Source organism: Taurulus bubalis (assembly GCF_910589615.1).
Source record: "Taurulus bubalis genome assembly, chromosome: 8".
Taxonomy (NCBI): domain Eukaryota; kingdom Metazoa; phylum Chordata; class Actinopteri; order Perciformes; family Cottidae; genus Taurulus; species Taurulus bubalis.
This window is the reverse complement of record NC_136596.1, coordinates 10,505,336-10,518,023: the sequence shown is the minus strand read 5'-3', so window position 1 is coordinate 10,518,023 and position 12,688 is coordinate 10,505,336. Positions and strand designations below refer to the sequence as shown.

Genomic DNA, 12,688 nt, shown 5'->3' with positions numbered 1-12,688 from the left:
ATTTGTCACTGAGGAAAAAACTGTATTTCTGAATGTGCTAGTAACTCTAATGCGCTTCATGTCTATTGTGAATATAAAAGAATATACCTGGCTTTGCTATCGTAGCAAATATGGCTCATCCTATGTTGTGATGATCTGCTCACAACCGGTGAATGTTACCTACACGGACGGTGCAAATATTGTGGGTGTCAAGCGTTTGAGAGCAACTTCAAATGAACCAAACAGCTTGTAGTGACAAGAGAAAGAGGCGTCAGGAGGTTCCCCCATCATCATCTCCCCTGGCGTCCGGATTTCTCTGCCGAGCATGAGAAGGGCAGGAGAGCAGGAAGTGGAGTCCTGCACAGCAGACCTGTAAGCCATCAGTACAAGAGGCATGTGGTCGTCCCAGTCGCGTTGATGTTTAGCTGCCACTATGGCCAGCTGCTGTGCCAGCGTGCGGTTGAATCTCTCGACCAGCCCATCGCTCTGTGGATGGAGGGGTGTAGTGCGGGTCTTGTGGGATCCCAGTTTGTCACACATGGCGGCGAAGAAACGGGACTCAAAGTTTCTGCCCTGATCTGTGTGGATGACTTCAGGGGCCCCAAATCTGCTGAACATTCCCCCCACCAGAGCATCCACAATCGTCTCCGCATCCTGGTTCAGCATGCAGTAAGCTTCGAGCCACTTAGTAAAATAGTCCATGGCAGTGAGGATGTAACGGTTGCCCCTCTCTGAGTGAGAAAACGGTCCAAGAACATCAATCCCCACCCTCTCCATGGGACACCCAGCCGGAAACTGCTGGAGCTGGGCATGAGATCTGTCTGCAGGGCCTTTCTTCGCTGTGAAGCTGTCGCAGCGGCGGCAGTAGTCCTCCACATGCCGCCTATGTTGGCCCCAGTAGAACCCCTGGCGGAGGCGATGGAGGGTCTTCGTAACGCCGAAGTGACCAGATCCCGGAGCTCCATGCATTGCCCGGAGCACTGTCTCTCTCAGAGCCCTGGGCACCACCACTTGCAACAGTGTCTCTCCAGTCGCCGGCTCTTTCCACCCCCCTGCAGTACACCATCACGCAGTCGCAGGGCTTGAAAAATTGACCAGAGTCCCTTTGTGGCTCGAGAACACATGGTAACCTCTCCCCAAGGTGGTCGCTGTTGGGATCCCACCCAAGCGAGCACTGGCCTTATGTTGACATCCTCTTCCTGTTTGCATCCCCACTCTGCTGCGTCCACAGCTGTCAGTCCATGGCCTGCTGGCGTGCCCACCGGTCCCACGGCAGCACATTTCACATCAGGTTGCAGCCGCTCTTCTTCCTGCGCCTCTCTTTTCTCACAGTAGTTGCAGCCATCAGCGCTGCAAGGCCGGCGTGAAAGCGCGTCAGCATTTCCGTGGCATGCCGGTCTGTGGACCACAGTGAAATCATACGCCTGTAGCTCCTCAATCCAGCGTGCCAGCTGGCCTTCTGGCTCCTTAAAAGACATGAGCCACTTTAAGGCAGAGTGGTCGGTCCGGACTGTGAAGTGGAGGGCCCCAAGGTAATATCTGAAATGTCGGATGGCACAGACCATAGCAAGCAGCTCCCGTCTCGTGACACAGTAGCTGCGTTCAGCCTTGTTAAACTGTCTGCTGTGATACGCCACCACTCTCTCTCCTTCAGGAGTTACTTGGGCCAGCACAGCACCTGCGCCTGCATTACTGGTGTCCGTGTCGAGGATAAAAGGCAGGGTGGGGTCAGGCGGTGAGAGGACTGGGGCCTCCACGAGGGCTCTCTGCAGTGAAGTGAAAGCTGCATGGCACTCCTCTGTCCAATCAAACACCACCCCTTTTTGCAGCAGGCGGAACAGTGGTACAGCTATGCAGGAAAAACCCCTCACAAACTTTCTATAGTAGGAGGCCAGGCCTAGGAAGCTTTTCAGGTCCTGCACAGTGCTGGGGGTAGGCCAATCCTTCACCGTCTGCACTTTATCATCCATGGTGCCGACACCGCCACCCCCAAGCTTGTGCCCCAGAAATGTGACCTCCCGTTGCATGAAGGAGCATTTCTGTGGGTGCAGCTTTAGACCTGCTTCTGCCACTCTCTCCAGCACCCGCCTCAGGGCCTCGAGAGCCGCCTGGAAGGAGTCACCATGCACCAGTATGTCGTCCAGGTACACAACACACTCCTGCCGAGGGATACCCGCGAGTACCCTGTCCATTAGTCTCTCGAACGTGGCAGGAGCATTGCAGAGGCCAAACGGAAGGACTTTAAACTGCCACAAGCCCCCATTAGTGATGAAGGCAGTTTTGGCCCTAGCTTCAGGGCTGAGAGGGACCTGCCAATACCCGCTCCGCAGGTCCAAAGAGGAGCACCAGGCTGACCCTACCACCGTGTCGAGGGCCTCGTCGATGCGTGGAAGGGGGCAGGAGTCCTTTTTTGTCACTTTGTTGAGGGCCCTGAAGTCCACACAGAAACGCCACGCCTCCTTCTGCTTTTTGGGGACCATGACGATCGCCGAGGCCCAGGGGCTGGTGGAAGGCTCGATGATTCCCGCTCGCTGCATCTCTTGCAGGGCTTTGTCCTGCCTGGCCAGTGGGTGGCGTCGAGGTCTCATCCTAATCGGCCGTGCATCTCCTGTTTCGATGTAATGCTGGATGAGATCTGTGCGGCCCACATTGTCCTCCGACATTGAAAAACAGTCCTTGAACTCAAGAAGCAGCTGCCACAACAGATCTTGTTCGCTAGGAGTCAGACCACCACAGATTGTCTGCCAGACCTCCCTCACTGCCAAGACTCTTTCACGGTCGTCACATGGAGAGGCGTTTGTTACCTGTGTGTGTGGACTTGCAGCTGGCTGGACAGAGGCTGGGGATGGGTGCAACTCAGCAGCTGGCAGGGTGGAGGGCAGTGTGGGTAGCTCATTTGAAGGGATGCAGCTAGGGGCAGCATAATTTGTTGTCTCAGCCGTCAGTGTGGCAACCGTGTGGGTCGCAACACAGCCAGACTGGGGTGGCTGGCGCCACATCTGGATGACATGGCCATCAGGGAACGTGAGAGTTCCTCTCTTTGTGTTGATGACACAGTCCAAAGCCCCGAGAATATCCAGTCCCAGTGTACAGTCCTACAGGTTAGCAACCCACACCGGGCAGCGGATAGACTTTTCCCCCAGCCCCAGAGTCACTATTGCTTCCCCAACCATGGGAGTTCGCTCCCCGGTGACTAGGGTTGGGTACCGAGAACCGGTGCCAGTCTGGCACCGGTTCCAACACGTACCTACCGGACCGAAAAGCAACGCAGATTTTGGTGCCTGAGCCGATTTAAATACTTTTTTTTTTTTTACACTAATCTGTAAAGTTGCACGGTATATAGATACTAAAAAGGTAGCAAGGTGCCCGCACGCTAAAAACGATCATTAAAATAGCGCGGATCAGAGCACACTTGCTGCTCTGCTCTCTGTCCGCCTGCATGCAGAGCGGGGCTCGAGGGGGCGGGGCTTCCAGCGCTCACACACACACAGTGCGCGCACACAGAGATCGCTGGAGACACGAGCACGAGCTTTTGAACGTCCGTCCTCGGCTTGATGGAACAAATCTCTCCAGTTGATATTACTGATGACGTGTAGTCCAGTAAAGCAACAGTTTGTAGAATCCAACAGTTTCTGAGTTCTGTTGCACCAGTCCCATCAGGCCACGTTAAGTTAAAAGGTTTGAAGACGTAGTTTGAAGTGTGTTTTGTATGTACTTATTTATTTATATCTATAGTATACTTTAAACAGTTAATAATATTGTTCAATTTGAAGAAAGAAAATAAATAAATAAATAAATAAAAGTATCGGTTCAGGCACCGGTATCGTTTTAAAAGTATCGGTTTAGCACCGGTATCGTAAAAAACCCAAACGATACCCATCCCTACCGGTGACTGACTGCAGTTTCACTATAGTGGGAAAAATATCAGTTCCATTTGTCACCACATGGGGCCTCACCAGGGTTGCTGATGAACCTGTGTCTACCAGTGCAGAGCAGCATGTCACTCCAATGGTGAGCGGTGCATACCAACAGTCTCCTATCCAGGATCGACCCAGCACCACAAGTCGCTCTAGTTGACCATCAAAATCCTCCGGTGGTCTGGTTGCCCCTATTTGGTCAGACGGCTGCGTAGCTTCGTTAATTAGAGGGGGCTGGGACAGCGTCCCCGGCTCGTTGCCCTTGTTCGCGGTGGAACGGGGGCAGTGTCGGACCAGGTGGCCAGGCTGGCCACACCCGCAGCAGACTCTTGGTCTTGGCTTGTCTTGCCTCTCATCTCTCAAAGTGGCAGCCCTCACCAGCTGGGTTCGCTCCCCCACCCAGGCAGGCTGCGCCAACTCCCTTTCCGTCTCACAAGCAGCGCTCCCCTTTGGTGCTTTTTCAACCACTTTACCCATGGCGCCAGCACACAGCATCTCTCTCTCCGTTGCTGACTCCAAAGCCTCCTGGAGAGACCCAGGGTGAGCAAGTAGTGTCTGGATGTGCAGGTCAGCTGGCAGCAGGGCCTGGAGGAAATGGTCTCTAGCTAGCTCGCTCTGAATGGACGGGGGCATGTGGGCGTAGGTGCGGTGAACCCTCAATGTCATTAGCGAGCTCCCTTAGCGGCTCCTCTGGCCGTCGCTGTCTGCTGCATAGTTCAGAGCGGAGCAGGCTAGTGGCAGAGCATTGTCCAAATCGTCGCTTTAGAGCCCCAATTAGTGCATCATAATCACTCCTATCATCGGGACTCGGCAGCAGCAGGCTTGATAAAGCGTCACCCGTGAGGCACATCGCTAACTAGAGAGCTTTTACTTCAGTGGACCATCTACTGGCATGGGCTAATAGTTCAAATTGTGCATGAAAAGCTTCCCAGTTGGATTTACAGTCATATCTGGGGGTCTTGATTGTGGACGGAATAGTTTCTCTGCGTGTCTCAGTGTGCTCAGTCATGTACATTTCTGCGGCCGCAGTCATTCCTCTACGGCCGCCATTTCCCTCACCGGCGCGGCCCGAGTGGCCAAAGCCAGCCTCCACAGCCATCCTTGTGGTAATTTATTTTACCCGCTATCGGTGCTCCGTCGTCTGCCAAGCCCCGGCTGCGCCGTCCCATTCTCGTTCATCACTTTCTCCTTCCCGTTTAATCTTGAGACGACTCCCCGACGTCATGTTTCTCACCGTTGGCGATGTTGATGATGGCGAAAGTTTTACTTCTGACACCAAATGTAGCGACCCTGGATCAGGAAAGCTACGAGGCGTAAAGGGTGTTTAGGGGAACATAGAACAGGCTACTGTTGGCCGTAGCCTACGCCAAAACAACAGCAAAACCCCGTGAAAGCCTCTCAACCAGCTTCACGTCTGCTCCGGGTCATAGACTCTGCTCCGAACGGCTCGTAACACAACACCACACAACACAACAACATCCTCGCTCTCCAATCACAGACACGCTTCACAGCTACCAGCTCATGAGACGTTCACTGACATCCTGAACATAACATTTATAACACAACATTTCCCTCAGTCCGTTACAATATAATGTGTGCTCAATGAATTAGTGAATTATAATAAAGGATTGTTCAACTTTATTGTTCAACTTTATTTTTGAACTAGTGAATTGTAATATCAACTTTATCTCACAATCTTATGACAGTCTTATGTGGCAGTCACATTTTGAGAATCATTTCTCCCCAACTGAGTAACCGGATATGAAAGAAAGGAGGAAGGAAAAAAAAAGAAAAAAAACTAGCTGGAGTACAGTTAACCTGCACTCCAACACGGCCTAACACAGCTGTAGTGCAGCCACCAGGACCACTGATCGCACTTGCATCCCGCGCACATGTCTGATTTTGCAGGACCTCCGATATACCGGACAGGTACCTGGGTTTCGAACCCGGAGCTCTCGTGGGTCAAGCGGACCATGTATCCATTTAACCACCGTGTTAGACAAATATATATACGTAGATGTTCATATTTATCTTAGTTTTAGTGGTTTTGTTAAAACCCCTTGTTGACGGTTGTCGCGAATTTGCATCAAACCTCTTCCGGTCTTAATGCAGCCAAGGTGACGTGCGTATCCCTCTATCGCCTGTTGCTGCATTGTTTACACATACCAAGGATCGTATTGGATGAATTTTGCCGGCATTTTGTGGGCGGAGCGGAAACTACATCCGGTTGACGAAACCGGAAGTCAAGTCCTCAGACCTCATGGATTTTCGCGACAGAATCCGGTGTCATCCTCAAAATATATATATATATATATATATATATATATATATATATATATATATATATATATATATATATATATATATATATATATATATATACTATATTATTATTATTTGATATATATATATATATATATATATAAATGCAATGTCTGCCCTTTATTTTTTGGCAGAACAAAATGGACACAACCACTTTCTATGGGAAGCGAGCTGGTGGACTTCAAATCAGGCTTCCACTGAGTTTTGTTTTGTATTTACTGTATTCACATATTAAAAATGTAATACAAAGTGCAATGTTAAAAATTCAATGTTTCAAACTGCTTTTGATAAATAATCTACATACCTGACATTGGAAAATGTGTTCATTTACTATTATGCCCAATTATACCTAATGTGCCTAATGTCGCTAATTTGCATCATACCTAAATTTTCATCTATTCTATGTGCTATATTAAAATTTACAATCTCCACTTAATTTAGCATCTGTATGAAAGCAAAAAACACAAATAATTGTTTTATATAATTGCAAATAAATTCAGTCAATAAGGGGTTAAAGGATTGTTCAACTTTAATTATAACTTTTTATATTTTATTGTATACTATTTATATTTAAATTAGAACTTTTCCAAATGATTAATTAACATTCATTATCTTCCTATCTGTCAACCATTTGGACTTTTTCTCCCCTCACAACCTATATTAAGATGTTTTGCCTTTTTGTTGTTTTGTTTGTGCAAAACAAACAAAAAGAAAAACAGTGCACCAGAGAAGAGTGACGCAAGATTATATCATTGTTTGCTATACAGGAGAAGGCATTGGAGGTCTGGTTTGAATTGGTCCTCACCTCAGATTTCACAATGCATTGGTGTAACTTTGCCGCAAATTGGCTACATGACAAGGGTCGGGGTGGATTACCAACCTGGCGAAGTGTGCAAACTGCTTAAGGTTTACAGACCTATTCTGCGTTTCAGTTGGTTTTGTGGTAATTTGGTTTATTACTTTTGTTCTCTAAAAACCTCAAAGCTTTTCTCAAGTAAAAAGCAGAGGGGCCTCGTGGGTACAAAATAGACAAGAGCCCACAGAAATATGAATCCATAAAGGTGACACATAACAAAAACAACAAAGTGTAAGCTATTTGGATAGTTGTGAAAGCCATGCAGAGGGGAGGATCTGTTACATTCAGCAAGCTGGAAGCAGGTGAACTGAGGCACATTTTATACATTTTTTTGAACACTTCAAAAAAATGAACTTAGGCTCAGTAACCACATGTGTTACAGTATGCTTGTTTTTTTTGTCAATGATGTTATTGCTGGCTTAGGTTACCTGGAGAGGAAACTGTATGAAGCAAAAAGGGATAATTAAAGCAGTCCAGTAACTTCCTCTCATCTTCTTTTCAAAGTCTCTCCATCCTTTAGCCTGAATACAGATTGGGATATATATGTCCCTTCCATAAATATGTATACTACCGTCCTCACTGTATATCTCACCTTTAGTGTATTTATATGTATGTATGTATGAATGAATATATACTTTATTAATCCCCAAGGGGAAATTTGTTGTCGGAGTAGCAATTTACAGACTAAAAACAACACATAAAAACAACAGGGATGAAAGATATATACAAAAATGAGAATAAAATAAAAATAAAAATAGCTAGGATGAAAGATATGTACAGCGCAGAGAGTATTAATTAGGAAACTAAATTAAACTTAAACAATAGAGAAGTGTCAAAATGCAAAGCATGTATGTGTAAGTATATGAAGTGTGTGAAGTGTAGATAAACATAAACGTATACAGTGATTAATCAATATACAGAGGATTTGGCAAGAGGTGACTTATTGTAAAGTCTTATTGCTGTGGGAATGTTTTCCTGTGTCCTTGTGACAGAAACCTGCTGTCTGCACTTTATAATTCGACAACTCCTATTCATGTTCATAACTGCTCATATTGTACATATCTTAGTGTTTTCGTATCACCACGATATTACTCTTTATAAATATATATATATATATATATATATATATATATATATATATATATATATATATATATATATATATATATACTCTGTGCATTACTCTGCAGTGACCAAGTTTAATCTAATCTCACATTAAATGATGGTGTACTTTTTCATCCTGTTTTATTTTGTAAATGTGAATATCCTTAACCACTGTTTATCTTTCTCACTGCAGGAAATATCCCTCTATCAAAGAGGGAGGAGAGGGCCACCATGCTGAAACACTCTGAATTATGACATTTATAACTAATTTGTCCTCCTCTGTTGTGTAAAATAAATACCACCTGGACATGCATTTATATTTGTTCTTTTTCAGTTTCATTTGACAGATGCAGTATTGATACATCTTGTTTTTGTTTCAGTATCATTGTATTAAAAGTGTGAGTGAGCAGTGTGTTGGCAGCCTGTCATATGAGGGGATTCACTGCAATGACAGTACTTTGTTTTATTTTGTGATTTACATTCTGATCTGGAGAGTGTGTCCTGTTTTCATTCTAGCATCGTTTCACTTTAATAAAAAACTAAAACAATACTATATTCCTGCTGTTGTCTCTCTGTTTTGTTTCCAGAGAAAAGGTGATATCATGTGACATTTGTGGATTTAAATAGACTATGACGTGCATGGACAGGTATCAGTAATGATTTGGCCGCACCTGGAACTAGCCATGAATTGACCTCATGAACATACCACACGTCTTTGTTGTGATCAAGACGATGCAGTCATGTTTGGAGAATAGAAAACGAAAGTGTTTGAGGCAGGGGAGGGAAAACGAATCTTAAGAAAAGGGGAGGGCGTCGTTAAGCTGAGGCAGACTGTATATAAACTGTGGCGAGACCAAACCTCTCACAGCTGATCCTGAGCATCGTCTGAAGACTTGAAGCTGTCCGGAACAATTTGCCAAAGTGATCACAAGGTGAGAATCTGTCATTGAACTCTGTAATGAAACCCACCGTGGTACTGCAGTGGAAATAGTGTTTTCTACTCGACTTATTTATGCATTGAATGATGTTTCAGGTATTTTTCATCATGGATATAATCATCATGACGGCGAACGGGATTCCCCACCAACTTAGCGTGCAGCCCCAGGACACAGTGGGCTCTCTGAAGATGAAGATCCAGCAGCAGCTGGGAGTTCCCTGTGAGACGCAGAAGCTGTGTTTAACAAACGGTTCGAGAACTCATCTCAGTAACGACTCACAGACCATCAGCCACTACGGCCTGCAGCCCGGCGCCACGGTGTCCCTGCTGGTCACCCAGCCTGCGACCATGCAGGTGTTCCTCACAAACGAAAAGGGGGAGACGAAAACCTACGACATCAAGCCCGACGAGACCGTGGGCCACTTCAAGAGCCGGGTCCAGAGCAGAGAGGGGGTCCCGGTGAGCCAGCAGTCGCTCATCCACGAAAGCAAAGTGATGGAGGACCATTGTAAACTCTCGTACTACAACGTCAGAGCGATGAGCACCATCAACCTGAGTCTCCGCCTGAGAGGAGGCTGAGGACACTTCTGGTGCATATTAGAGTAGATTTTCTTAGCATTATTCATTTTATTTAATCACATGTTTCAAATGCCTTTTTCTTAATTTATTTTGTATTTTCATCTGGAACAAGTATTACATTCCTCCATGTAGACTGTTGCATTCCATAACATCTTAAACATTTCTTTAGTCTTAATTTGTATACACACAACATGGGATTATGTTAACTGTACCCTGTTAAAAACAAATAAAAAAAAATTTACATAGTAAATTTGCCCGTCTCCTCACATTTCCTGTTGGCTTACAGGGGTGGAGCTGTACCCTACAGACCACAACAGAAGGAACCAGAAAGACACAGTGAAGCATTGTTTTAAACTGTACATTATTCCAGTTATTAAGAGACTTTTGCGATCATAGCATTTAATGTTTACCATTACATTTTACACAATTTTGTATTATTTTTGAAAAAATAAATGTATCAACTGTAATTACAAACACACTCATGTATCCAACAGAGCATGTTAGAATGGCTTAAAATTTAATTTATTAATTCTACTGTATGTGATCGTTATTGTCCAGCATATAAACAGTAGTACAGTAAACAGCCAGTTGCTGTGAAGTGAAGTTTCCTCCAGATTAATTGTCGGTCAGGAAATCGAGGGAAGTTTCATTTCCTCACAGATGCAAGGTAGGCGTACCAAAATAAGGCAACCATGTTGGCAAACAGCACTCTGAACTGTCAGCAAAAACAGATACAGGAAGAGAGAGGGTTAATCATTAAGTAGTGTCACTATGTGACTCATCATTTGTTCAATGACGGGATGCCAGGGAAATGCATACCTGAACAGGCACAAAGTTGATATTGATGAACTGGAAGGGAGTCCACACTTTCCAATTCATCTTTAAAGCAGTCCAGTAACTTCCTCTCATCTTCTTTTCAAAGTCTCTCCACCCTTTAGCCTGAATACAGATTGGAATGATTATATATTTACATTTATATGCTGCACAATTTCACAAATATTTTTTATTTTGTATGTCTCTTGCAATCACATTAACTTTATGACGTAGCATTATCACATTGCTGGAGTGCCCCTTCAATGAGATGACTTGGGCGGAGAGTTTCTATGATGACCTACCTCCAAGATGTTCATCACAAAGTAGAAAATGAGCAGAAAGCCGGGGGCAAAAACAAGCCGGTCCAGTAGCAGACGTTTCACTAGGCAGAGCGGGTCTGTGCTGGGCATCCACACTTCCATCAGCTGGTAAAAGTAATGGCTCAGCGGTCCTGTAATAACCAACCTGAAGTAGACAGCCGGGAATAATATTACTACAAAAATGTATCTATTTTACAATATCTGCCACTGTAGTCTAACAGGAACATGCCATTGCATTCATTTTCTTGTTGTACATATGTAATGGAAAAAGATACTGCACGTTATGATTGTTGCAGGTTTGAATATCATATCATATTATATATAATAATGTTGTGCTTATGCTGGTAAGAACCTTTTTGAGGCCCCTATTTCCTGAAGCTCCTTGAGCATCTCGTTAAGGAACGGTATATAACTCAGCCCAAAACCAATGTGCATTTTTACTTCAGACTTCCTGCGCAGAAATAAATACTCAGAAGCTTAAAGGTTGTTGTTGGATCTCATTATTTTAAACATCTGATCCGAAGCTTATGAACAGGACTTACAAATAATTCCACCACACATAAGCCACGACTAGCATTTCAACCCCCCAATTATGTTTGACTCACCCATAAATGGCGTAGCGTGCAGCTCCAGCTGGGTCAATCTGGCTGACCACTCCATTCTTGGCCTTTTTTTTGGCCTCCAAAATCTGAGACAGAAGATTTCCTAAAGCTGTGAGGATGCCACTGGAAACAACAAGGACACACAACACACACAACTATCAATATGCAACAGGTATATTCGTGATAAGGTGCTCCATACCAAAGCAATACGAGTCATTAAGTTGTTAGGGGAGGTTTTTCGGGCAGATGCTGATTGGCTAAAGCCAGAGCCTCGACACTAAGGGGCAGCCTCTGGTCAGTGCACATAAAGTGAACTTTGAAGTTAGAACGTATAACAAATGGCGACATTAGTTACCATGTAGAAAACAGTAAGTTAATAAACCTAATTTTGTTTTGGCAAGTCATTTCTGACCGTCAAACAGAAGAAACAACACAAATCAAGCACCAGGCTGCAGAACAACTACTGACCACCTTGCAGTCAGTGAATAAGCAAAGCTACAGACCTCGTTACAGACTTAGTTAGGATGGGGTATTTCTTCAGAAGAACCAGATATTGTTGCAGTAAACGGACATGAATGGACGCATTCCGGACCGGCAGGCTTTGCACATGCATTGTCAGTTACCTAACTGTACTAACATTACCACCACAAGACTAACTAACAGCTGACAGCGCGCAGCAGCGAAGTTGAAAAGAAGCTGCTTCTTCCTGCCTGCCACCAGCATCGCGTCACTGACGGAGCCACGCCTTCCGGTCGACGTCACAAAACAGCCGAAGAAGATTTTCGGTTGAAGAATATCATTTACTGCAAACCTGCAAGCGTGGTCACATGTGTGAAGGTATCCTTCTTACTATTGCAGTTGTTGTGGCCCCTCCTGCTTGCATCACACAGTGACTTCTAGCTAAATGACAACACTTGTTTCCGTGTTATATTGAAGGAGTTGCACTGATTAAATCAATAATCACTTAATTCACTGTCACTATCTTATGTGTGTGTGACTAGTGCTTTTATTGCGGAGCTGACCCGTTCTCGTCAAAAACATTTCATTGGAATTGACCGTGTTAACCTACTTATGTCAAATACAACGGAAACTTGACCTGCCACCCACATAGAGTGCAGACATCTTTATAAGTGAAACCTTGTGAAAGGCAATGAGAAAGAAACAATAATAACATCTTTTAGTACGTTTCTCTTTGGAATTCTTCATCCACAGTACATTTTGCACCAACTTCTTTGCTTTGAAACTCCTTGAGCCTTTAA

At 45.0% G+C, this 12,688-nt stretch overlaps 2 protein-coding genes across 2 annotated transcripts; one reads left to right on the top strand and one right to left on the bottom strand.

The window, feature by feature from the left end:
* Positions 1 to 9,059: 9,059 nt before the first annotated feature.
* Positions 9,060 to 9,727, top strand: LOC306740261 (polyubiquitin-like). Its single transcript, XM_079222364.1, has 2 exons — positions 9,060 to 9,110; positions 9,212 to 9,727. Exon 2 carries the CDS (start codon positions 9,224 to 9,226, stop codon positions 9,692 to 9,694), a length of 471 nt encoding a protein of 156 aa, XP_079078490.1. The 5' UTR covers positions 9,060 to 9,110; positions 9,212 to 9,223; the 3' UTR covers positions 9,695 to 9,727.
* A 37-nt stretch (positions 9,728 to 9,764) lies between these two features.
* On the bottom strand, positions 9,765 to 12,072 carry pxmp2 (peroxisomal membrane protein 2). The gene is made up of 5 exons (XM_079222359.1): positions 11,933 to 12,072; positions 11,433 to 11,552; positions 10,810 to 10,972; positions 10,514 to 10,633; positions 9,765 to 10,409 (listed from the first exon to the last, which is right to left on the bottom strand). Exons 1-5 carry the CDS (start codon positions 12,040 to 12,042, stop codon positions 10,341 to 10,343), a joined length of 582 nt encoding a protein of 193 aa, XP_079078485.1. The 5' UTR covers positions 12,043 to 12,072; the 3' UTR covers positions 9,765 to 10,340.
* Positions 12,073 to 12,688: the final 616 nt, after the last annotated feature.